This window comes from Pelophylax lessonae, assembly GCF_965119305.1.
Source record: "Pelophylax lessonae genome assembly, chromosome: 3".
Lineage (NCBI taxonomy): Eukaryota > Metazoa > Chordata > Amphibia > Anura > Ranidae > Pelophylax > Pelophylax lessonae.
Genome location: NC_138770.1, coordinates 93,182,645 through 93,207,741, shown reverse-complemented (window position 1 = coordinate 93,207,741; position 25,097 = coordinate 93,182,645). Strand labels below are relative to the sequence as shown.

Below are 25,097 nucleotides of genomic sequence, written 5' to 3'. Positions count from 1 at the left end.
CTCACTTGGAGTATTGTGCGCAGTACTGGAGGCCATATCTCCAGAAGGATATAGATACTCTAGAGAGAGTTCAGAGAAGAGCTACTAAACTAGTACATGGATTGCAGGAAAAAACTTACCAGGAAAGGTTAAAGGACCTTAACATGTATAGCTTGGAAGAAAGAAGAGACAGAGGGGATATGATAGAAACTTTTAAATACATAAAGGGAATCAACTCGGTAAAGGAGGAGAGCATATTTAAAAGAAGAAAAACTACCACAAGAGGACACAGTTCTAAATTAGAGGGGCAAAGGTTTAAAAGTAATATGAGGAAGTATTACTTTACTGAGAGAGTAGTGGATGCATGGAATAACCTTCCTGCAAAAGTGGTAGCTGCAAATACAGTGAAGGAGTTTAAGCATGCATGGGATAGGCATAAGGCTATCCTTCATATAAGATAGGGCCAGGGACTATTCATAGGATTCAGATATATTGGGCAGACTAGATGGGCCAAATGGTTCTTATCTGCCGACACATTCTATGTTTCTATGGTCTCATCCCTAAATATGTGTGAACTATCCTCTCGCAGCTCAGTAACTCAAATGTGGGTGATGATGTAATCCTGGAACACAGCCTAGCACACAGCAGCATCAGGACAGAGGTCCAAGATTAAGGAATATCCTGGCAATGTCCTGGTACATTTTTCATCTATGGCAGTGGCAACAGGTGACAGTCTACATTTAAAGCTTAAATGCAGGCTAAACAAATATATCTTAAAGGAGTTGTAAAGTCAGAAGTTTTTTTTATCTTAATGCATTATATGAATTAGGATAAAAAAAAAAACCTTCTGTGTGTAGCAGCCCCCCCCCCCCAGCAACCCCTAATACTCACCTGAACCCAATCTCTGTCCAGCGATGTCCACGAGTCCCTCTGCTGTCTGGGACTCTTCCTCCTGATTGGCTAAGACATAGCAGCGGCGCCATTGGCTCCCACGGCTGTCAATCAAAGTCAGTCAGCCAATCAGGAGAGAGATGGGCGGGGCCAAACGACAGCTCCGTGTCTGAATGGACAGAGCCAAGCTGCAGCTTGGCTCGGGTGCCCCCATAGCAAGCCACTTGCTGTGGGGGCACTCTATAGGAGGGATGGGGCCAAGAACTGCAAAGAGGGACTCGAGAAGGGAAGGATCCGGGCTGCTATGCGCAAATCAATGCAACGAGGCAGATTAGTATAACATGTTTGTTGTTTAAAAAAAAAAAAACGAAGACTTTACAATCACTTTCTTAACCGAACACGGGCAAAATATTAATAGACCCAGGATTATAGGCTCATACCTTCATGTAACTGGACCCTTTCGAGGACACACTTCCTATACCCTATAAACATCTACCCTATGACCCTACCGCACTCCTCAATTTTTTCCTAGTATCTTGAATTGATGGATCTCTTCTCCGTTGTAGAGAAATCACTCTTAGCTTAAAGTGGTTGTATCTTCTCCATTGTGGGGAAATCACTCTTAGCAAAAAGTGGTTGTATTTTCTCCTTCGTGGGGAAATCACTCTTAGCTTAAATTGGTTGTATCTTCTCTGTTGTGGAGAAATCACTCTTAGGTTAAAGTGGTTGTATCTTCTCCATTGTGGGGAAATCACTCTCAATTTAAAGTGGTTGTATTTTCTCCATTGTGGAGAAATTACTCTTAGCTTAAAGTGGTTGTATTTTCTCCTTGGTGGGGAAATCACTCTTAGCTTACAGTGGATGTATTTTCTCCATTGTGGAGAAATTACTCTTAGCGTAAAGTGGTTGTATCTTCTCCATTGTGGGGAAATCACTCTCAACTTAAAGTGGTTGTATCCTCTCTGTTCTGGAGAAATCACTCTTAGCTTAAAGTGGTTGTAAACCTCAGACATGATATATGAACAAAGCATATCCCTCTATAGCGTGTAGAGTACTTGTCTCAAGCCAGAGCCCTAAGTGTCATTTCTGTCTGTTGCTTTGTTTCCTTTTTGTTTTTTGCTAGTATACAGGTTTTTTAGCTAGCATCCTGAAATGATAGACCTCCTCTCCGTTGTTGAGAAATCACTCTTAGCTTAAAGTGGTTGTGTCACGTACCTTGGTTTAAGGGGGAGTCGATGAGAGGCTTCTCTTGAGGCTCTGGTCTGAGCACCCCTGAATGTGGTGTGGTGAGGTACAAGGCTCAAAGAAGCACGGGGGCCAGTAGCTTGATAGCAGGTGACTACAACAGTCAGGGACGTAGCCAAGGTAGGTCGGGATCATACACGGTAAGACAACAGAGTGGTCAAGAGGCAGACCAGGGTTGGTACCAGGAAAGCAGGCAGAGTAAGGTCCAGTAGCAAGCCAAAGTCAGAACCAAGAGATCAGGCAGAGAATATTCAGAGGCAAGCCGAGGTTAGAATCCACAGAGCGAGGTTGGGAAACAATACATGAAAAAGCCAAACTTCAGCTACAGTAATACTTATAATCAGTTACATCAAAGGTTTTTTTTTCCTTTTGGTATAAAGGTTTTACATAAATAAATAAAAGCTGAACAATGTAAGCACACCTGCCGGTGTTAAATGATTTGTCTCATGTCTATAACTGATACATTCTGCTAGAGAGCTTGTTCGTTTGAAAAACAACTTACTGGCTGGATCACTAGATGCAAATAGAAGAAAGAAAGCCTAAAAAAGAAATCTAATGCAGTCATCACCTCTAAAAAAAAAAAAAATCATAAGCTGCAATATAATAAATGTTTTCTTTTGGGTTGAATACTGCTTTAACCACTTGCCAACCGCCCATCCGTAATATTACTGGGGCAGGGCCACTTGGCTGCGTCCAGTCACGTAGTACTACTTGACTGGAGTGCATGTGGTTTCGGCGGCACACGCGCGATTGCCGCTGCCCTCCCGTGATTGTCTGAAAACCTGGGAGAAGACCCGCCTGCTTATGTAAACAAAGCAGGTGGATCTTCTGTCAGACAGGCAGGGAGAGATCAGGAGTTTCAGCTGTGCCTGTCACAGAACCAACCCCCCCCCCCCCCACAGTGAGTAAGCACTTTAGGCATACATTTAACCCCTTTGATCACCCCCAGTATTAACCCCTTCCCTGCCAGTGTCATTATTACAGTAACAGTGCATATTTTTAGCACTGATTACTGTAGTAATGTCACTGGTACCCCCAAAAGTGTCAAAAATGTCAGTCAGGGGTCCGATCTGTCTGCCACAATGTCGCAGTCCCGTAAAAAATCGCAGATCACTGCCATTACTAGTAAAAAATAAATAAATAAATAAAAATGACATAAATCTTTCCCGTAGTTAGTAGACGCGATAACTTTTGCGCAAACCAATCAAAATACGCTTATTGTGTTTTTTGTTTACCAAAAATATGTAGCAGCAAACAAATTGGCCTCAAATGTTAAAAAATTGTGATTTCAAAATGTTTTTTTTTTTTTTTTTTGGGAATGTTATATAGCAGAATGTGAAAAATATTGTTTTTTTTTTCAAAATTGTCGCTTTTTTTGTTTATAGCGCAAAAAAAATTAAGGTGATCAAATACCACCAAAAGAAAGCTCTATTTGTGGTGAAAAAAAGATGTAAATTTTGTTTGGGCACAGTGTGGCACGACCGCGCAATTGTCCGTTAAAGTAACGCAGTGCCGAATCGCAAAATAGGGCCTGGTCAGGAAGGGGGAAAAATCTTCCGGGGCTGAAGTGGTTGATTCAGCTTATTCATTTAAATGGGCTGCCAATGCACCACAATGGGCTGATTTTGGAACTGAAGCAATTTTGGTAACATGGTGTATGACAATGCATGTTAGTGCATTACTGTGCGTTGTGATGCGCTTCAACACAGATGCTTTGTGGAGGTGTATTGGGGTGCCATTTATAATGTGAACACGCAGTTAGTGTAGTTGTGATGGTCAGGTATCCACAAGCATTTGGCTACATGGTGTGGGTGTGATGGTCAGGTATCCACAAGCATTTGGCCACATGGTGTGGGTGTGATGGTCACTTATCCACAAGCATTTGGCCACATGGTCTGGGTGTGATGGTCAGGTATCCAGAAGCATTTGACCACATGGTGTGGGTGTGATGGTCAGGTATCCACAAGCATTTGGCCACATGGTGTGATGGTCAGGTATCCACAAGCATTTGACCACATGGTGTGGGTATGATGGTCAGGTATCCACAAGCATTTGACCACATGGTGTGGGTGTGATGGTCAGGTATCCACAAGCATTTGGCCACATGGTGTGGGTGTGATGGTCAGTTATCCACAAGCATTTGACCACATGGTGTGGGTGTGATGGTTAGGTATCCACAAGCATTTGACCACATGGTGTGGGTGTGATGGTTAGGTATCCACAAGCATTTGGCCACATGGTGTGGGTGTGATGGTCAGGTATCCATAAGCATTTGACCACATGGTGTCGGTGTGATGGTCAGGTATCCACAAGCATTTGACCACATGGTGTGGGTGTGATGGTTAGGTATCCACAAGCATTTGACCACATGGTGTGGGTGTGATGGTCAGGTATCCACAAGCATTTGGCCACATGGTGTGGGTGTGATGGTCATTTGACCACATGGTGTGGGTGTGATTGTCAGGTATCCACTAGCATTTGACCACATGGTGTGGGTGTGATGGTCAGGTGTTCACAAACTTTTGATCATCTATATTATCTATGTTACAATCACCATAGGTTTTCTTTAAGCTTGTCTTTTGCATACAGCAAAAAAATATATATTTTTTAAAGGCTAAAAATGTAAAGACTAAAAATAAATAAGTTTGTATTAAATCTCCTCTTTCTCTTTGACTGGTCCAGCCCAACCTGCAAACTCATAAACTTTCCCTCATCACTGACATCCAACCGGAAATCTCTCTCCTTGTTCTTGTGCTTTGCTGGGCAGCTGCCATCTGCACGCAGATAATGAAAAAGTCTCATTTCTGAAAGCTTCCTAAAGCCCCCCGAATGGAAGATGCATTTTCAGATTTTCAAAAATGACACGTTTCTGACACCAGACACATTGACTGGAATGAAAATATGTTCTAATTCTGAGCGAAAAGGAATGTTGTTTTGAAGGGTATAGATATGATATCATGTAGCCTTAGGCAATTTTTCTTTTTTTTTTTTTTTTCCTTTTTCTTTTTTTTTTTTTTTACTGTTGGAATCCACTCTGTTATTCATTTTGCGTTTTTCTTTGAACTTTCTCTGTTTGAAGAGATGAATGCCAAAGTACTGTATCTTACATAATGGCTCTTGTGTTAGACCTGATTTCCATTGAATGGCATGCTATGATGTTTTATATAGAAATAAGGCTGATCAAAGGCATTTGATGTCGGAGCCGCAGTCATTAGTGGCTTCTCAAACTCGCACGCTTAGCATTTGCTATGTACCTGTGAATTATCATATTAAAACAGGTTTTTGTCTGTAATTTTCTTTTCTTTCTTTTTTTTTTTTTTTTTTTACTGTACCTATGTGAGCCGTTGCATCAGGAGTGTTAAACGGATCACATTGAATAAATTTAGATTTGATTTGGTGCATTTTTGTTTCCCCATCTCAAGATCTCCTTAACTAATATGCAATGTTTCTCTTGTGTTGCACTCGGCTTCTAGAACTCTTTTCCCTCTTCCAGGCTGTCTATCAGAATTTTTACTTTGAAATGGGTTGAGACAAGCTGGGCAGGCCATGTTTAAAGAGAACTGCACATATACTATATGTTGGTGCAAATGAAAAAGACTAATGTATATCTATCTAATACTAAAACTAAAAAAAATGAAAACTAAACTAAAACTAATGTATAAAGGGGAATATAAGGCAGTATTTTTAGATGCAGAAAATTATGGTTTATAACTGGCTGGCCTTCCTCAACAGGGCAAAATAAGTGATTGATCAAGGCTCCCTGCCAGAAGAGTCCCCCTTTAATTAAAAATGTGTTTCTGTTTAATAAATTTCAACTTTTGAAGCAATATTTTCTTTAGTTTTAAACAAACTGTGGTGGCTGAAGTGATATAGCAAGCTTGAACCCTAAACCCTTTTCCGCCAGTCCAATATATATATATATGTCTGGCAGCAAAAACAGGTGGCAGTACCACTTTTAGGGCAAACACTCCCCTGATGATGTCAGTGGGCGGAGTGTTGTGCCCTTTACATTCTAGTATGGGTGGGACCCTAGGCAGAAGGTGGATGGGACTTTGCTATCCCTGACCTAGAGAATGTAGGTTTGTATCTTGCATTGAGTGGTAGACCTGCTGGGCCTAGGCCCAGGAAAAGACTTCATTTGAGGTCCCATTACTAGGGGACAAAAGAACATTTAGGAAGATGGATGAATTTTAGGAGTTTGGGTTGATGGCAGTAAAGTGTTCTGCACTTTATTTCTGAAGATGTGGAGTTAAGACGTTGATGTAACAAGTTATTGCCTTTGATGTACTACAATATTTAGGACGGTGGGCCTGATGGCAGAAAACTGTGAGTATGATTTTTGGGAGTGGGTCTCAGGCCTAAAGTGAGTCAGACAGAAAATAGCGAAGTAGCCCTCAAGGACGGGTATGTGCATACCCGATCTGAAGAAGAAGCTGGGCAGAGCCCTTGGCCAGCTTGGAAGGAGCCAGCAACTATTCCAGCTAGCCAACACGCTGAGCTGTAGGCAGATATAAAAGTCACAGGTTACTATGGCTTTGTATTGATTGATACATCATTAAATATATTAAATATCTAGTATTTGGTTACATTCAACTGGACATGTTCTGCAATCTTAAAGACGTTTCATAGCTTACCAAGCCACTCTTCAGTTCCTAGAGTGTCAGGAAGATACTACAGCATTTATATTCACACCTTTGCATAACATAATCCAATCACCATGGAGTGTGTAAATGCTGATTGCCCAAGAACAAGATGGGAGATTTGAAAGTTGTGATGCCACATAGTTGGTGTTAGGAAGCTTTCATAGGTCTCAGTTTCTATCTTCCATTATGTTCTTGGACAATCAATATTTACATATTCCATGATGATTGAATAAAGTTGTGTATCTTCCTGATACTCTAGGAATTATGTCGGTAAGCTATGAATTGTCTTAAACATTACAGAACACCTCCTGAATGTGACTGACTATTACTAGATGTACCATGACCTGGAAATACGATAACCTTCACAGGCACATCATAAAAGATATTCCATGTATTCATCGTCTTCTATTCCCTATACAGTAGGGCTGGAATATGAAAGAAGAAGCAACACAAGAAGCCAATCAGCTAATGTGCCAACAAGAAGCACGCTTGCTGATAGGAAGAGAAAACAGGGTGAAAGAGAAATGATCTCATCAGTGTATTGCTTCTCTTCTCACTGTCCACTAACAGACTGGGGCAGGTCCAGGATGACCTGAACTCAGAGGAGGTAGGTTGTATGATGTTGGCCATTCAATGGCCATCAGATGGAGGACATCTAAGCGGAAAAAATTATTGCAGGTAAATTATTTGGGTTGAAGGTGAATTTTGCAGAAAAATCTATTTTTAGCAATTATTATTCATTTTTATCTTTATTATTTTCGGCTGGAGTTCTGCTTTAATGCATACAGCCAACAGTTAATGTTGTTTAGAGTGGTACCTTAAAGTGACTGCTATTTTCAAAATGTGAAAAGCATTGCTTACAAGACAAGCAAGCGATGCATGCTTTCTTATTCTGCTGCCCACACTGCCAAACTTCTCCATGTTGAAGAAAGAAGCTTAATCAAACAACTTGTGCATTTGATACACCTTTGCATTTAATACCGTGCTCTGTGGTTTCCTTCTCCAGCCCATTTATCACTGCAGGCTACAGAAGAAACCATAGGGGGAGGGGGCAAGGCATCGAACACCCAGACATTTGTTGGTTGCTGAAGATATTTTAACAAGTTTCTTTCTTTAACTTAGGGGTGTTTGGACCGGTATTGTAGCTGCTTTTCATGGAGCACTGCTTTTCATGTTTTAAAAATAGCAAACAAGTTGGACATCTAGATCAGGGGTCTCCAAAATGTTTTAAACAAGTTTACTGTCCTCCAGACTCTGGCCAGTGGGAGAAGAAAATGTATTGGGATCATTAGGAGTAAACAATGCCCCATCTTTGGATTCAGGGGGAGGAATAGTGCTTTAGTGTTGGTGTCAGTGGGAGGAATAGTACCCCATTGTTGGTGTCAGTGGGAGGAATAGTACCCCATTGTTGGTGTCAGGGGGAGGAATAGTGCTCTAGTGTTGGTGTCAGTGGGAGGAATAGTACCCCATTGTTGGTGTCAGGGGGAGGAATAGTACCCCATTGTTGGTGTCAATGGGAGGAATAGTACCCCATTGTTGGTGTCATTGGGAGGAATAGTTCCCCATCGTTGGTGTCAGTGGGAGGAATAGTACCCCATTGTTGGTGTCAGTGGGAGGAATAGTACCCCATTGTTGGTGTCAGTTGGAGGAATAGTACCCCATTGTTGGTGTCAGTGGGAGGAATAGTACCCCATTTTTGGTGTCAGGGGGAGGAATAGTGCCCCATTGTTGGTGTCAGTTGGAGAAATAGTACCCCATTGTTGGTGTCAATGGGAGGAATAGTACCCCATTGTTGGTGTCAGCGGGAGGAATAGTTCCCCATTGTTGGTGTCAGTGGGAGGAATAGTACCCCATTGTTGGTGTCAGTGGGAGGAATAGTACCCCATCGTTGGTGTCAATGGGAGGAATAGTACCCCATTGTTGGTGTCAGTGGGAGGAATAGTTCCCCATTGTTGGTGTCAGTGGGAGGAATAGTACCCCATTGTTGGTGTCAGTGGGAGGAATAGTACTCCAGTGTTGGTGTCAGTGGGAGGAATAATGGCAAATTTTTGGTGTCAGTTGCGGAAATGATGCCATATTTTTGGTGTCAGTGGGGGTAAAATTGCCTTGTATCAGAGGGAATTATAGTGCCCTAAGAGTCACATAAAGATAAGCAAAGTACCACATCAGGCCCCCAGCACTTCCGTTTGGAGACCACTGATCTAGATCTTCAATGAATGTTTTGATGTTAAAATCCAGGGGCCCTATTTAATTTGCTGCTGTGTCACGTAAATTTATAGGTTTGCGTTCCTTTAGGTAACTTCTGCCTCTGGAATTCTGTCTCAGGCTGTCTTCACTAAAGCTGAGCAATTAGAGAGAAGGATTATACGTTGTTGTACATGACAAAACTCTGAATATACAATGTTATGTATCTGCAGGAAAAAACATGACAGTCTCTAATAACGGAAAGGGGGGGTAGGAGTTGTTCCATTGTACTTGACTTCTTTTTATTGAAAGAAAAAATAAACAGTGTCAAAAAGTAATACACGGGCTTATATAAACCTTATGTCACTGTAATAATCATACTGTACAAACCCTTAATGTGTGTTGAGATTTACTGCAATTAACATGACTAAGAAATTGCAGACACTGCACCTTTACAAATTTGCCTGCAATACCAAACAATCATTTTACCGCACCTAGCGACCAGGTGACAACTTTTTATTTTGGAGTCAAATAGCCAAAGCAGCCATTCATTATACATACAAATATGAAAATAGATAAAAAAAAAAAACACATTATACCTAATAAAGCAAAACAACCAAAGATAACTGACCTCTTTACAGGTCTAAGGTCTTTAAAGGACCATTTTATAATCAAATCAACTGATTCTGCCACCAACATCTGTGTTAAGGCCCTCAGCCATTAATACATTGCCTTTTGGCCATTTTACAACCAATGTAGTCCAGATACAGCCTAAAAGCAACTACCATGTTACCATTGCAACCTATTTTGAGAAGGGACACATTATCAGCGTTGTGCCCAACCTTTATTGTCCAAATTTTTCCTACAAGTACCACCTTTAAAGACCCCAAGATATAGACAAACTCACCCAAGCTCTACTGCCATATAAAAGATGTAAAGACCCCAAGACCCTTATCTAGCCCCCCCCCTTGCCCCAAAGCATCCCCACATGTTGAGGGCATATGGCCTAGCATGGTTTGGGGGGGGGGGGGATGCTCGCTCGTTCCCCCTCCCTTTCCTGACCTGTCGGACAGCAAGCTTGGATAAGGGTCTGGTATGGAGTTGGGGGGGGGGGGGACCCTGTACCAAGAATCACCTTAAAAACCATACCAGACCCCAAGATTTGGGAGGACACCCATGCTGTTTTAAAAAAAAAAAAATCAATGCCTACACTGATTTGTTTATATTCTGCTGTCAGCGGGAAATCCGCTGGTTGTGGTTGAGTTATGGGGTTGTTAAGGACGCAGGGGCTGGAAGGCTGCCCTGCTCCTTAACAACCAGCTATCCTTCACACAGAAATCACATTAATATTTTTGATTTAATTAGAATTTGAATACATCCGAGAAGTTGAAATGGGTTTGAAAACAAATAAACAAAACAAAACTAAACAATTTCCGAAACAAATCAACAAAGCAAAATAAGTAACATAATGAATCTTTCCGAAACAAGTTTTTCCGTTCTGCAGGTCTACAACTAATGATATTATATCCATCAGCAAATATTTGGATATCTTGGATATGGTCCGTTATCATTTCTTTCAATAGTTTACATACTATTGATGTTAATCTGACAGGTCTGTAGTCACCAGGTATAGATCTCGATCCCTTTGGTGAATGTTGGTTCCACATTAGCTTTTCGCCAATCAGCTAATACGATTCCAGTCAGTAAGCTGTCCTTAAAAATAAGGAATAACGGTCTGGCTATGACAAGTTCTTTGAGGACTCTCAGACGTAAGCTATCTGGTCCTGGTGATTTATTTACATTGATGTTTTCTATTTTTTTTTTTTTTTTTTTTTAACACTGGACTCTATATGCCACAAAGGTGCATTCAATATACTTTTATCAACATTACTGTTCTGTTTACTATACCCCTTCTTTTCATTCGTATAAACATATCCATTTATATGAAAATGGTAACACACAAGCTGGCAGCAACTAGTGAGGTTTTTGCTGTTTTTTTTGCACAATCACAACATGGAACCAAGGTACAGTTACTGGCAATGTTACTGATATGCCATCTGACACACCAGGTTGATTTCTTCACTTTGATTTCAGATTAAAAAATGCAGAAAATGCTGCAAAAGGAAGATTTATGTTATTTGACATCATTCTCACCTAGGCACCATAGGACTCTACTCATGTTTTTTATGGTTTTATGCACCCAGTGTTTTCATGTGGAGAGTCAGAGTCTACCTCATAAGTGGGCCTTGCCTTTTGATGCAAGGTCTGCTTTAATTTCACAGCAGTTGGCATTTAACTGTATATCAATTTACCAAAAACCACCATGGGATTCAAATGAAAGAATGGAAAGGGAAGAACTCTCCAGGTAGATGCTGGTTAAACCAGCCTTAAATAAGCTAACATCTCATAAAATTACTCACTGCTTAAAGACCTTTACCAGTCATTCTATTTCTACTCTCCTTATGGCATCTGTTTACCCAGATGTGATACCTACCTGTGGGCAGTTGCAGTCTACTTTCTCCACTGCATGTGGTGCTTTTCTTCAGTGGCACCGCAGTTGGAGAGGAAGTCGGGAGGAACACAGTTCCTCTATGGTTTGCTGGGTCACTGAAGAAGCGATCCAATTGGATGCTGCCGCCCAGTGTGACTCTGGCAGCCATCTTGGGTAAGGCAGAGCCTATTTAAGGCTCTGGTTCCCAGGTTTGGTGCACATTTGACGAGTTAGTAGAGGAGGAACAGGTACCCTGCCTAGTAGGGACGGAACCAGTGGTAGGGAAAGGTGCCTGACAAGGAGGGAAAGAATAGGGCACACAACTTCACTGGACATTTTCCTGCTCGGGCCCAAGACAACCAGGCCGCATTCTGCCCCTCTCAACAGGGACTGTCAGTTTGTCTGAACCCGGCTCTCTCTACAGACTGCTGGACCTGTGAGTGTTCCCAGCTGGGTTGCCTTCCCACCAGGTTATGAACTGTCTTTGCATTATTTCATAAAATAAAATAAAAGTTCTTTCATCGCACTGGGATTGTGTGCGTTTCTACCACCACGTGAAAATACAGTACATTAAAGGAAACTGATCTGTTAGTTTCCATCCTCTAAAACCTGTTTTGTTTATTTTAGCTGCAGAAATTTTGACACGCAAATTTTCAGCACTGATAGCTTGTATCATGTGTATTATACTCTCCTCACACCCGAAAAATTAGTTTACAACATGAAAAAATGAATTTATCATGCCCCAAAAAAACGAATAGGACTTGATTCATTAAAGCTGTAGTTTAGTTAAAATTATTATGTTTTCTACAGCTTTAGATGTATTGCTTACTTTTAATAAAGTATGTCTCATGTTGTGCTGGCAGCTGGATTCTGTAGAACTCTTCACTCAAGGCCTGCTCTGTCCTCTTCATGCTGCTGAACTTTCAGCACTGTGATAGTTAAAGCGGAGTTCCACCCTATTTTGACACTTTGCTCCATCGATTACATTAAAACATCCTGAAAAAGAATTGGATAATTAATACATATTTTTTTTTTCACTTACCTTATTTTTCCTGAAAATTAATGTACCTTCCTTCCACTTCCTCCTCCTGCGGCTGCGGCCCCCGACGTCACTTCCTCCTTAACATTGTCTCCTGGGAGATGAGCATCATCAATCCCAGGAGTCAATGCACCTGCACTCGTCACTTCCAGTTCAAGCGCGTCATTCCCTGCTGAATCAATTAGAAAAGCTTCTGGTCATGCGCAGAACCAGTTTCGGGATGACGCGCCTGCACCGGAAGTGACGAGTGGGGCATTCTGGGACTCCGGCATCGCGGAAGAGGACATGAAGAGGGACGCTACGGCTTTAACCACTTACCGCAAAATGACGTAGGTCTACGTCGGCAGACTTTGCGGTGTTCTACCGGGATGATGCCTCTAGCTAGAGGCACCATCCCGGTACCGTGGTTTACAGCCGATGGTCAGCTTTCCGCTAGTAACGACCGAAGCGGCTCGGGAGCCGCTCGATCGTTACCCGGGTGAGCGGGAGGGGACGTCCCCCCCTCCCGCCGCCTTCCGTGACTTTGAACAGGCCTCCCGTCCCACCGGGAGACCCGAGCACCCAGCCGGCACGTCCGCCGGCTGGATGGAGTCACGATCAAAGCCAGAAACGGCTTAGATCAGGTCTCTGATGACGTAACCTGGAGGCGGCGTCCATGACGTCACTTCCGGGTTACTCTGCTGCAAAAGGCGGCAAATTTAAAAAACGGCTGTATGCAAAAACGCAGTTTTCGGCGTTTTGCATACATGGAAGTGTAGTGGAGGGGTCTAGGGTCTTTTAGACCCTCAATCACTCCATAAAGAGTACCTGTCACTGCATATTGGTGTCACAAGGGATGTTTACATTGCTTGTGACAGCAATAAAAGTGATCAGATTTTTTTTTTTTTTTTTTAAAAAACCTGTAATAAAGTTAAAAAAAAAAAATAGGAAAAAAAAAAATTAGCCCCCCCCCCCCCCGGTCACCGTTAGCTCACGCACGAAAAAAAACGTATACGGAAGTCGGGCCACGAATGAAATCGCTGTTCAAACCACACATGTGAGGTATCGCCGCGATCGCCATAGCGTTAGCAATAATTAAAAGAAAAAAGCTAAACTCTAACTCTAAACTGGTAACCATTAAAAAAATGTAAAGCGTCGCCTCTTGAGATCTCTATTGACCATAGTTTGTCGCCATCCCACGGGTGTGCGCAATTTTAAACCGTAACATGTTGGGTATCTATTTACTCAGCCTGACATCATCTTCCACAATATACAAAAAAATGGGCTAACTTTACTGTTTAGTATTTTTTAAATGCAGTGAAATGTGATTTTTCACAATTTTTCCAAAAGAATGGCGTTTTAAAGACCGATGCGCAAATGCCGCGTGACAAACAATATTGCAATGACTGACATTTTATTCTCCAGAGTCTTTGCTAAAAAAATTATATATTGTTTGGGGGTTCTAAGTAGTTTTCTAGGAAAAAATACTGATTTTAACTTGTAAACAAAAAGTGTCCGAAATAGGGCTGGGGCTTAAGTGGTTAACTGCCTACAATGCAGATGGCAGCGCTAGACAAGACATTTTCAAGGTAAGTTTTTCTTCTTACAGGTAAGCTAAACAGGGGACAGTTCAGAGGCTATCGTTGCTTAAATGATCTAGCTAGCCCTGACTGTCCTAGGGGTATTTTTTGTTAAAAATTTTTTTAGGATGAAACTCCGCTTTAACAGCTTTGAGTCTCTAGGCTCAGCTGTACTTAAAAAACCCAACAGAGGCCCCACCCCCTCCTGCCCACTCCTCCAATGAGAAAAGTTCTTTCACTGATTACACGATCTATGAATGGGGGAGAGTGTGATCAGTCACAGGTTTTTCTCCCCCAATCACAGATCCTTTCTCAGATTCTCTCTCTCAGTTAGATTTCTACTGTACACAAAATTGCAGGAGGCTGATACAAAGTCAAATTCAGCTGTGTCCTCTGTTTAAAATGCATTTAATAATGTATTAATTTATAGAAAGTTGCATTAATTTGTGTCTTTTATATCTGATTGGAGTTTAGCTTTAGGGTCTGTGTCAATGGGCTTTTGCCTGCTTCAAACAGGTTTTGCACTCGAATACAAGTCTTTGGTAATGCAAAAAACAACTTGAGGACAGGCAAATGCAAGTTAGAAGGAGGTCAACTGCAAGCCAAATGCACCTGTCTGTGAATTCTTAAGGTCCCATTGACAGAAGTTTAAAGCCAATCCAGACACACACACTTAAAATGTTACTAAACCCAGGAGCCTGCACTCACTATATCTGGTCTCCCACAGTACATGGAAATGCAATTATTTTAATAAATATAAACTGCTAAATACCTTTTCCCATCAGCAGTATATAGCAGTCTTGTGATTTTTATCAGTACCTGGTTAAAGCTTGTAAGAGGAGATTTTAAACTGCATCAAACCCCTGACCCTCTGTCTGGACAGTGATAATTGGGCCTGTGCTGATCACATGCACTCTCCCAAGAAATAAACACCTTTCTAACAATACTCACCAAACTGAGCATGTGCAACCTGACTCCAGTAACTCTGTATTATCTGGACATGTTATGGGGACAATGTAAGAAGAGGAGGATCTGTGAATACAGGATCAAACAGCCTTTTTACACACTGTGGAAGATTAACCCCTTAGGTTCCCCAGTGAGTATACCAAGCATGCTTTACTGTATATACAGACTGATTTTACTGTTGTGGGTTTAGTAACACTTTAAGTTGTTATAGTACTTAGTACTAGTACTAAGGATTGCTAAAGCAGCCTCTTAAGGTCTATTATCTCATGATAATATTGCTTACTGTCTGTGATAGATTTTTATTTGCACTAACATACAATTTTTTAGGACAAACTTTCGGGGTATGTCCCTGTTACGGAACAGGGCACCCCTGAGCAGGTACCTCCGTTGACAGATTCTCCTAGTGCTTCCCGAGGGCTCCAAGCACTCCACCAGACACCGTAAGCACTTCAGACTCCACGAACCGCCGCAGCTTGGTTAGGGTCTTGGCATCTCCTACCCACCCTGGACCAACGACAAGGCCCCAGGTTCCTGTGGGTGAACCTCTCTTTCCCCAGAGAGTGCAGCACGAACAAGCTCTTACACAAGCTCTTATAAGAGCTTAGTGATTCTCTAAGGGAGTATGGAAGACCATAGCAATCCCTGCAGCAGATTCCCCCAATAACGAGACAAAGCCCCGAGATGAGGGTAAAACAGGAACAACATTTATTGGAAAAACAGAGCACACTTTTATACAGAAATTGGAACATCCTTCCCCCAACAACCGCTTTCCCATTGGTCAATTGTAAAGTACTTGCAGTTCTCACTAAGGTCCTCTCCAGCATATGCAAATGAGGGCTTGAAAATGAGTCAACAGGGATTGGTCAGATAGCTTTGACCAATGCAAGGAGACAGGAGCCCCAGGGGGCAATCAATGTACACAATAGTCAGACACAGAACAATGGTTCCCTAACGAGCCCTCAATACACATTACTCTGAGTGTCAATAGACCGCCCGTCTCCTCAGAACTTCCTGTAATGCCCATATTAGGAGTTGGCTTCCTGTTCCTTACAGTTTACAGGAATACGTTTTAGCTTCCAGGAGAGAGGCAAGGCTCCATTAGCCACATGTTTAAAGAAACACAAAAAGACACAAAAATGCATAACTCCCAGTCTACTGAACAGAACCCCTACATTCAACCCATCCCCAGATAGCCTGGATCTGAGCGCTCAACATATCCAAACAGCGCTCAGATGCCACAAACACAGTCAAATTGCCATGGGGTTTACGTTTAGCCTGGGCTGATGAGAGGGTCCATAGTCCCATTGCAGGGGGCGAGCAACCAGGCTTCTCCAACGCCCAGTGGCGAGATTGGTCTCGTCACAGTCCCCTTCTTCAAGGGCAAACTGTACTGATTCACAAAAGTTTTTGCAGAATGTTAAAAAAAAAAAAAAATCTCGGAGGGAAGGAAAAAAAACAAAAAACAAACAAACACACAAACAAATGTATATGGCATTGGTAATAAAACTAACAAAGTTAGTGAGATGAGACAGCGGGAGAGCTATAGAGTGGGGGGATGTAGATGATAGTCACAAAGGGGGTCATAGAACTGTTATGTAATGGGAAAGGAAACCTAAATCTACATTTTGGCTGTTATTTTTTGTGTCAAATAGAAGTATCATTCTTAGTTAAAAAAAATGGCTTTCCTGGATAGTTCTGAAATTACCTTTAAGAACTAAGATGTTGAGGTTCTACACACCCCCCTGCCCCTTCCCACATGGTACGGTAAACTTGGGTACTGTTCCCTTTCAGTATAACAGTTGATTGGTTGCGCCTCCCCGCCTAGGCACAGTGTGCTCCCTTTATGGTATGCCTCTATGGTGTACTCTCTCATGACCACCCATCTTACCGCCCCTTGTCTACCAACCCTCACGATTTACTGTAGTTACAGTTGTTTGTTATACTATGTTACCAATCTTTGATTGCACTTCTTCTCATTATTCTGTATGTCAAACATTGTTACTCATTTGCATTATTCAATAAAATACTTGAAACAAAAAGAACTAAGATGCCGAGGTCTTCTATTGTGTAGTGTGGTCCGGTTGTGAGAAATTATGCCCCACAGGTGTGCAAAAACTAACTTCTTTATATTCCTTGATGGAATGTCTGTGCAAATTCATCCTCGCTTCCAACTTCTGTCCTGTATCGCTAAAATATGATCCTTTGCTACATCTTTTGCATTGGATGAGGTACACAACATTACTGGAGGTACAGCTGTATGATCCCTTGATATTGAAGGTCTTATTTGTGTGTGTGACACTTTTAGACAGATTAATCTGGTTGCAAAGTTTGCAGCCTTTTTTTTTGCGGGGTTTGCTTCCATTATTTGTGACTTCATAATAATAGAATGGAGTTTCCTCCTGATTAGTTTATGTCTGAGGTTGGGTGGTTGTCTGAAAGCCAGTATTGGGGGTTGTTGGAATATTTTTTTCAGAGTTTCATCCTCTGTTATGATGGGTTGTAAATCTTTAATTATCTTTTTTAACTCTCCTAGTGCTGGATTGTATGTGGTGACTAGAGGTACACGGTTATTTGTTTTTTTCTCTTTGTATTGAAGGAGATTTCCTCTTCGGGATTTCAAGCCTATGTTTATGCTGTTGTTGATGGTTTTGTCTTTGTAACCTTTCTTATGGAAGGAGTCTGCTAGTGTTTTAAGATGTTTATCTTTCTTCTGGGTCTGGACATCGGTGGTATCTGATGGCCTGGTTGTGTATGATGGCCTGTTTAGTGTGTTGGGGGTGAAAACTGTAACTGTGTAGATATTTGCATCTGTCAGTCGGTTTACTGTATATTGAAGTGTGAAGCTTGTTATCCCTGATGTATACTGTGGTGTCTAGGAAGTTGACATCTGTGTTAGAATAATCCATTTTTAGTTTGATAGATGGGTGAAAAGTGTTGATCAATGAGTAAAACTGTTTTAGATTTTCTTTAACTTCTATCCATCTGCTGAAGATATCATCAATATAGCGATAATATCTATATATACACTTCTCAAAAAAAATTAAAGGAACACTTTGAAAATACATCAGATCTCAATGAGGAAACATATCATGCTGGATATCTATATTGATTTAGACTGAGTAATGTGTTAGGAATGAAACGATGTCACATCATTTGATGGAAATTAAAATTATCAACCTACAGAGGGCTGACTTCAAAGACGAAAAATTATGCAGCAGGTTGGGCCATTTTGCTGAAACTTCATTGTAGCAACTTAAAATGGTACTCACTAGTTTGTATGGCACCCACGTGCTTATATGCATGCTTGACAATGTCGGGGCATGCTCCTAATGAGACGATGGATGGCATACTAGGGTATTTCCTCCCAGGTCTGGACCAGTGCATCGCTGAGCTCCTGAACAGACTGAGATGCCACCTGCCGGCATCGGATGAACCGAAACATAATGTCCCAGAGGTGTTCTACTGGATTTAGGGCAGGTGAGCATAGGGGTCATTCAGTGATATCAATTCTTTCATCCTCCAGTAACTGGCTGCATACTCTTGCCACATGAGGCCGGGCATTGTCGTGCACCAGGAGGAATCCAGGACCCACTGAACCAGCATAGGGTCTGACAATGGGTAACATCCTGATACCTAATGGAAGTCAGGGTGCCATTGTCTAGCCTGTAGAGATCGGTGCATCCCTCCATGGAAATGCCTCCCCAGACCATCACCGACCCACCACCAAACCGGTCATGCTGAACGATGTTACAGGCAGCATAATGTTTTCCATGGTTTCTACAGACCCTTTCGCGTCTGTCACATGTGCTCAGGGTGAACCTGCTCCCATCTGTGAAAAGCACAGGGTACTAGTGGCAAACCTGCCAATTCTGGTGTTCAATGGCAAATGCCAATCAAGCTCTGTGGTAATGTGCAGTGAGCACAGGGCCCACTAGAGGACATTGTGCCCTCAGGCCACTCTCATGAAGTGTGTTTTTGATTCTTTGGTCAGAGACATTCATACCAGTGGCCTGCTGGAGGTCATTTTGTATGGCTCTGGCAGTGCTCATACTGTTCCTCCTTGCACAAAAGAGCAGATACTGGTCCTGCTGATGGGTTAAGGACCTTCTACCACCCTGTCCAGCTCTCCTAGAGTAACTGCCTGTCTCCTGGAATCTACTCCATGCTCTTGAGACTGTGCTGGGAGACACAGCAAACCTTCTGGCAATGGCACATATTGATGTTTCATCCTTAGGGAGCTGGACTGCCTGTGCAACCTTTATAAGGTCCAGGTATTGCCTCATGCTACCAGTAGTGACACTGACCCTAGCCAAATAAAAAACTAGTGAAAAACAGTCAGAAAAGATTAGTATGGAAAATAACGTCTGTTGCTTCTACCTGTAAAACCATTGCTCTTTTGGAGGTTTTCTCATTGTTGCCCATATAGTGCACCTGTTGTTAATTTCATTAACACCAAAGTAACTGAAACTGATTAACAAACCATTCTGCTACTTATCTAACCAGTTCAATATCCCAGGAGTTTAATTGACTTAATGCTATACTCTGATTAAAAAATGTTCCTTTAATTTTGTTTTGAGCAGTGTATATTTGCTGTATGCAGTTTAGGAATTTGTCTTCCAGGTCAGCCATAAAAAACTTTGCATATTGGGGTGCCATTTTACTTCCCATAGCAGTACCCATACACTGGAGATAGATGTCATTGTTGAAAGTGAAGTATTTGTGTGTAAGAAATGAATTTGATGAGCTGTGTAACATCCTCAGCAGTGTATTTGCAATTTGGTGAGGATGATAAGAGTCTGTGACATGCAGCCAACCCATCCTTGTGAGGTATGTTACTGTATAGAGATTCTACATCCATAGTGACTAGGAGTGTATTTGGTGGAAATTTTTGTATATTGTTGAGCTTGTTTGGAAAATCAGTTGTGTCTTGCAGGAAACTCACAGTATTCATGACTAACTGTTTTAACATATTTTATACAAGATATGTTTGATAATGGTATTCATACCTGTTATGATGGGTTTGCCTGAATTTCCTGGCTTTTGAATCATGGGCAGCATGTAGAAGTTCCAATTTCTGGATTATCTGGAATCGCATTGATAAGTTCTGAATGTAGGCTTTGTAAAATCCTGGGTCGGATCATAATCCAGTTTTTTTTTTTATAGCAAGTAGTATTTGCGAACTGCCTCTGGCCCTCTTGTATATATTTGTCTGTATCCTTTACAACGAATGCTTCCCCTTTATCCCCCCTTTTTAACATTCTGCTAAAACTTTTGTGAATTAGTATTGCTTTGACCTTGAAGAAGGAGACATACACCAAAAGTTTGTCCTGAAAAATTGTATGTTAGTGTAAAAAAATAAAAATTATCACATACAGTACTTAATTAACTCATAATGAAAACCTAACCTCTAAACCTCAGGTGATATTTATATGATTATGGCAATATATACTATATTTTCATGGTGATAAATTAATTCATGGTGAAAATGTCATCCCATCATCTTTGGCCTCTATTAACAATGTGATAAATTGTCGGTTAAAAATGCTGCCCTGTTAGTTGCATGTCAAAATTAAATGATCAGTGGAGAAATAAAGCCTTCTTCTATGGGTCCTCCTTACAGGCATACCCCACTTTTAAGTATACAATGGGACCAGAGCATGTATGTAAAACGAAAATGTACTTAAAGTGAAGCAATACCTTTTTTCATTTCTCAATGCATGTAAATACACTAGCTCCATAGGAAATCTTGGTCAGCTTCACATGGCATTGCTCCCAAACCATGTGACAAGGACACCAAGCTTGGGGAGCATGTTAAGGGGATCCAGGACTATGACATGGTAGATTACCTAGGCAAGCTGGCCCGGCCACAAAAAGGATATGTTGTAGTCCTGGGACCCCTCTCGGTGCTCCCTAAGTTTGGTATCCCTGTCACTTATGGTTTGGAAGCAGTGCCATGTCAAGCTGACCAAGATTTCCTATAGACGCCAATGTTAAAAACCGGGAGTAGTGTCGTGCCAAGCTGAACAAGCTGTGTCCTTACTCGCGAGTGTATGTAAAGTGAGTGAACTTAAAGGGTATGCCTGTATTTTCTTTTTTTTTTTTGTGTATATACTTTTTCTTCTGTGGACTGAATAAAATAGATCTATGTACTCTGTAAATCACTGCATAGTATGTTGGTGCTATATGAATACAGGATAAATTAATAAAATTGAACCCCTTACAGTACATCATCTCTTTGCTGTTGTTCTTGCTTTATTTTCTGGTCAATGCTTCTCTTTATTACCCTTCCCTTGTCTTTCCCTTTCTAACTTTCTTCTACAAATTATTATTTGACTTCTAATAAAACTGGACTGCCCCATGGACATTTTAATGATCATGTCATGTGAAGGGTTGTAGGAAGCTGCTTGTGTGTGAAATGAATTAATCGTCTTGTTCCTTTATCCCCAGACAGAACTGTCATCGTTGATATTGCTCTGCCTCCACTTGGTGGCCTCTATGTCCTTGGAAGTCTGGAGTTTCCTTCGCAATCTAGTAATGTCTTAAATGTCACCTGCATTCTTATTTTCGGAGGGGAACTAAGGATTGGTAAGTCTTAGTAATTATAAATGCATCATTACAGTTTCTTTTATATTCAATCCTAATGTGGATCAGAAGTTGACACTAAACAAGAGTGTAACACATTGGTATGATGCTGTATTGCTAGTGCTAAGCATCAGCTCACCCTAAGCCAAACAATCTAAAGCAGGCCATAGATTATGCGATTTTCTTTCCTGCTAGAAAATCGCTAGATTCCCCCATCAACACAGTTAGTTTTGATGGGGGAATCACTCCCGCAGAGCTATTGTGTTCTCCTGGCAGAGATACGAGGAGCTGTCCCTGCTGGGAGAACACAGTGATTACTGCTAGTGGCTAAACAGGGTTTTATTTTTGCACTTATCGAACGTAAAAAACAAAACCCTTTCTATGGTATATTTAACAGTCTGTTTTTTTTTTTTATGTCTGAATAAAATATGTTGCTGTTCACATGGGGGTATTCTGATGGAGATCTTCTCGTGGACTTTTGTGTTGACCTACCATTTTTGTAGATCGTGCAGCTGTACAATGGCTGACTCTCTGGGACTTTTTAGTCCATTTGCACTAAATATTGGTTGGGCTAGTGCTTGGATCTCCTCCTGTTGGACGCTACTCATATTGAAGACTACCTGTCTTCTTCTGTATTACACAGAACTGTACATTGCAGGGAACTTTTGTGCCTTTTTTCAAGGTGGCTAATGCATTTTGGCAATGAGCCTTGATCACAGCACCTGTGATCAAGGCTCATTGCCGAAATGCATTAGCCACTTTGTTTTTACTCACTGAGGGGTGACAATAAAGAATTGGAAGATTTAAACAGGGTTTACGGCTGTCTTTTGCTTGGTATTATATCCCCAAACACTGCAGAATTCATCCGGCTGCTTCTGTATTCTGTCACATCATCAATAAACACCAATGACCCAGTGCCACTGGAAGCCGTGCATGCCCATGCCCCATCACATTGCCTCAACCATGTTTTACAGATGACGTTGTGTGCTTTGGATCATAAACTGTTTGAAGCTTTCTCCACACTTTTTTCTTCCCGTCATTCTGGTACAGATTATTCTTAGTTGCATCTGTCCAAAGAATGCTTTTACAGAACTGGTCTGGCTTTTTTAGATGTTTTTTGGCAAAGTTTATTCTGGCTTTTCTATTCTTCAGGCTTACGAATGGTTTGCACCTTGTGGTGAACCCTCTGTATTTGCTCTTGTGAAGTCTTCTCTTGATTGTAGACTTTGACAATGATACGCCCACCTCCTGAAGAGTGTCTTTCACTTGTCTGAAAGTTGTGAATGGGTTTTTCTTTACTACAGAGGATCCTGCGATCATCCACCACTCTTGTCTTCCGTGGACGTCCAAGCCTTTTTATGTTGCTAAGCTCACTAGTGTGTTCTTCTTTCCAATACCAAACTGTTGATTTGACCACTCCTAATGTTGCTGCTTTTTCTCTGATGGATTTGTTTCATTTTTGCAGCCTTACAATGGCCTGTTTCACTTGCATGAACAGCTTGTTTGAACGCATGATGTAGGTTCACAGCAATAGATTCCAAATGCAAATACCACACTTAGAATCTACTCCAGAACTTTTTTTATTTCATTTTAAATTGGTTTTATTGTTTTAAAAAAAAAACAATAGAAAACAATACAGAATGCATGAGTTACATGGTAGAGAGGAATATCTTCCCAGGTTTAAGGCTACAGAATTGGTAGCAACATGTTGTCATTATTGGAACTTACAAACAATAGATATATAAAACTGTAATGTTAGAACTATATGGTAGTTATGTGTCTCAGCGCCTAACCTCAATGGGTATAGTATTGATGCCCAGTAAAAGAAAGGAATTATAAAATAGTAGGTACGTATAAAAGGATAAGGGTTAGGAGGAAGACTAGATAACTGTGCCTACACTTAATGGTAATTTAGTAACACATAAGTACAGAATTATATATGGGAAAGATATGTGTTCCACTTTGGCTGCCTATAAAACCTAACTAATTATAAAAACAGTATATAAAACAAAACTAATTATAAAAAAACAAACAACATCATTAGTTATACACATGTAAAAAAATGTTACAATGTAACATTTTTTGTTAATGTGTGTAACTAATGATTTTGTTTATTTTTATTATTAGTTAAATGTGTAATATTCGTGGCTGATCTTGAAAAAGCAGGAAGCGAAACGCATCGACAAACTACATATACCAATTTACCTCCTGTGCGAAGTGTGCTATAGAGGTGTAATGATATGCCATAATTCTACTCTCAATATGCTCCTTTGCATTTCTGTGAGCATTTTAAACATGTCTATATGGTGTTTACCTCAATTTTTATGATGTTTAAATAAATAATATTTTTTACTAAAACCACCTATGAGAGTGCCTTTAAAGTCCATTACTAGCAGGACTGTGTTCTGCAAGATAGAGACTTGCTGACGTTGGTAGGTAACAAGTAATTTGGTGGGAAACCGCAAAATTGTAGGTTATCTTATGCTCTATAAGAATTGAGGTGACCGGCGCAAAATGCTTTGCGAGCCAGTGAGGTTGCTGCAGAAATGTCATTATAGAGCGTAATTTTGGAAAATGGTTCAGGCAGGGTGAGCATAGACCTGGTGGCTCTCATGATGTGCACTTTGGTGTGTAAAAAGTGGATTATGGCCAGAATGTCCCTGGGTAGAGACTCATGTAGGTGTTGCGGCTTATGAATCCTGTGGGCAATATCTATAAGCAGGTCTTGTGCTGTGAATCTAGAAAGGATTTTGCAGAATAATTGGTGTAGATAGGGGGTTATCTCTGCAGGTGTTATTGCTTCTGGTACACCTCTGATTTTAATATTATTATTATTCCGCCTGGAGCGGTCCTCCAGGTCCGCTACTTTTAGACGCAATTGTTGGATTGCCTCAGTATGTTCATCCTGTATGTCCACTATGGTGTTATGGGCTGTAGTGGCTGCTGACAGGTGCTGCTCAATGTGATCTGTAATCAACTCTGTCATGCAGGTGATTAATGGAGGTTCTGAATTATCTTTGCATGCCAGCCTATAGTGATAACAGCATTGCTTTCAGTGAATGTTCTGATGCAGGGTTATCAGTAGTTGCTAATGTTGCTAGAGAAGAAGTGGGGCTGGCAGTAGCTGTGGGACTACAAGTTTCAGCACCATGCTGCTTCTTCATGAGGGGAGGCTTAGTAGGAGAGTGGGCTGGTGAGTTTGCAGAGTGCTTACCTCTGTCTGTAGGGGAAGGTGCTGGGTGTGTTTTCTGTTCCCCAGCTTCTTCCATGTCTGAGACTGGATCCTCATTTTGTGTAGTTATAGGCGGTGATGGCAGCGATGCGGTAGCTCCGTTCTGGCTGGCGCCATCTTGGGCAGGAGGCTGAGAAGGCCGCATGTAAAACTCGAGCAATCTTCGCGATCCCCTTGACTCGGTTCTCCTGCGGATTATGCTCTGGGGGTTGTGGGGTGTCTGATGCCCCTGCTTAGGGGGGGGGGGGAGCTTGGATGGGTGGCTGGATGCTGGTGAGAAGCCCAG

At 41.4% G+C, this 25,097-nt stretch overlaps 1 protein-coding gene across 3 annotated transcripts in view; it reads left to right on the top strand.

The window, feature by feature from the left end:
• Positions 1-25,097, top strand: part of PKHD1 (PKHD1 ciliary IPT domain containing fibrocystin/polyductin) — a 1,006,139-nt gene that overhangs the window by 648,566 nt on the left and 332,476 nt on the right. For all 3 annotated transcript variants that reach the window (XM_082249887.1, XM_082249888.1, XM_082249886.1), the window contains exon 52: positions 21,445-21,582. In XM_082249887.1, coding sequence (XP_082106013.1) covers positions 21,445-21,582 — 138 coding nt within the window. The remainder of the gene's footprint in view (positions 1-21,444; positions 21,583-25,097) is intronic.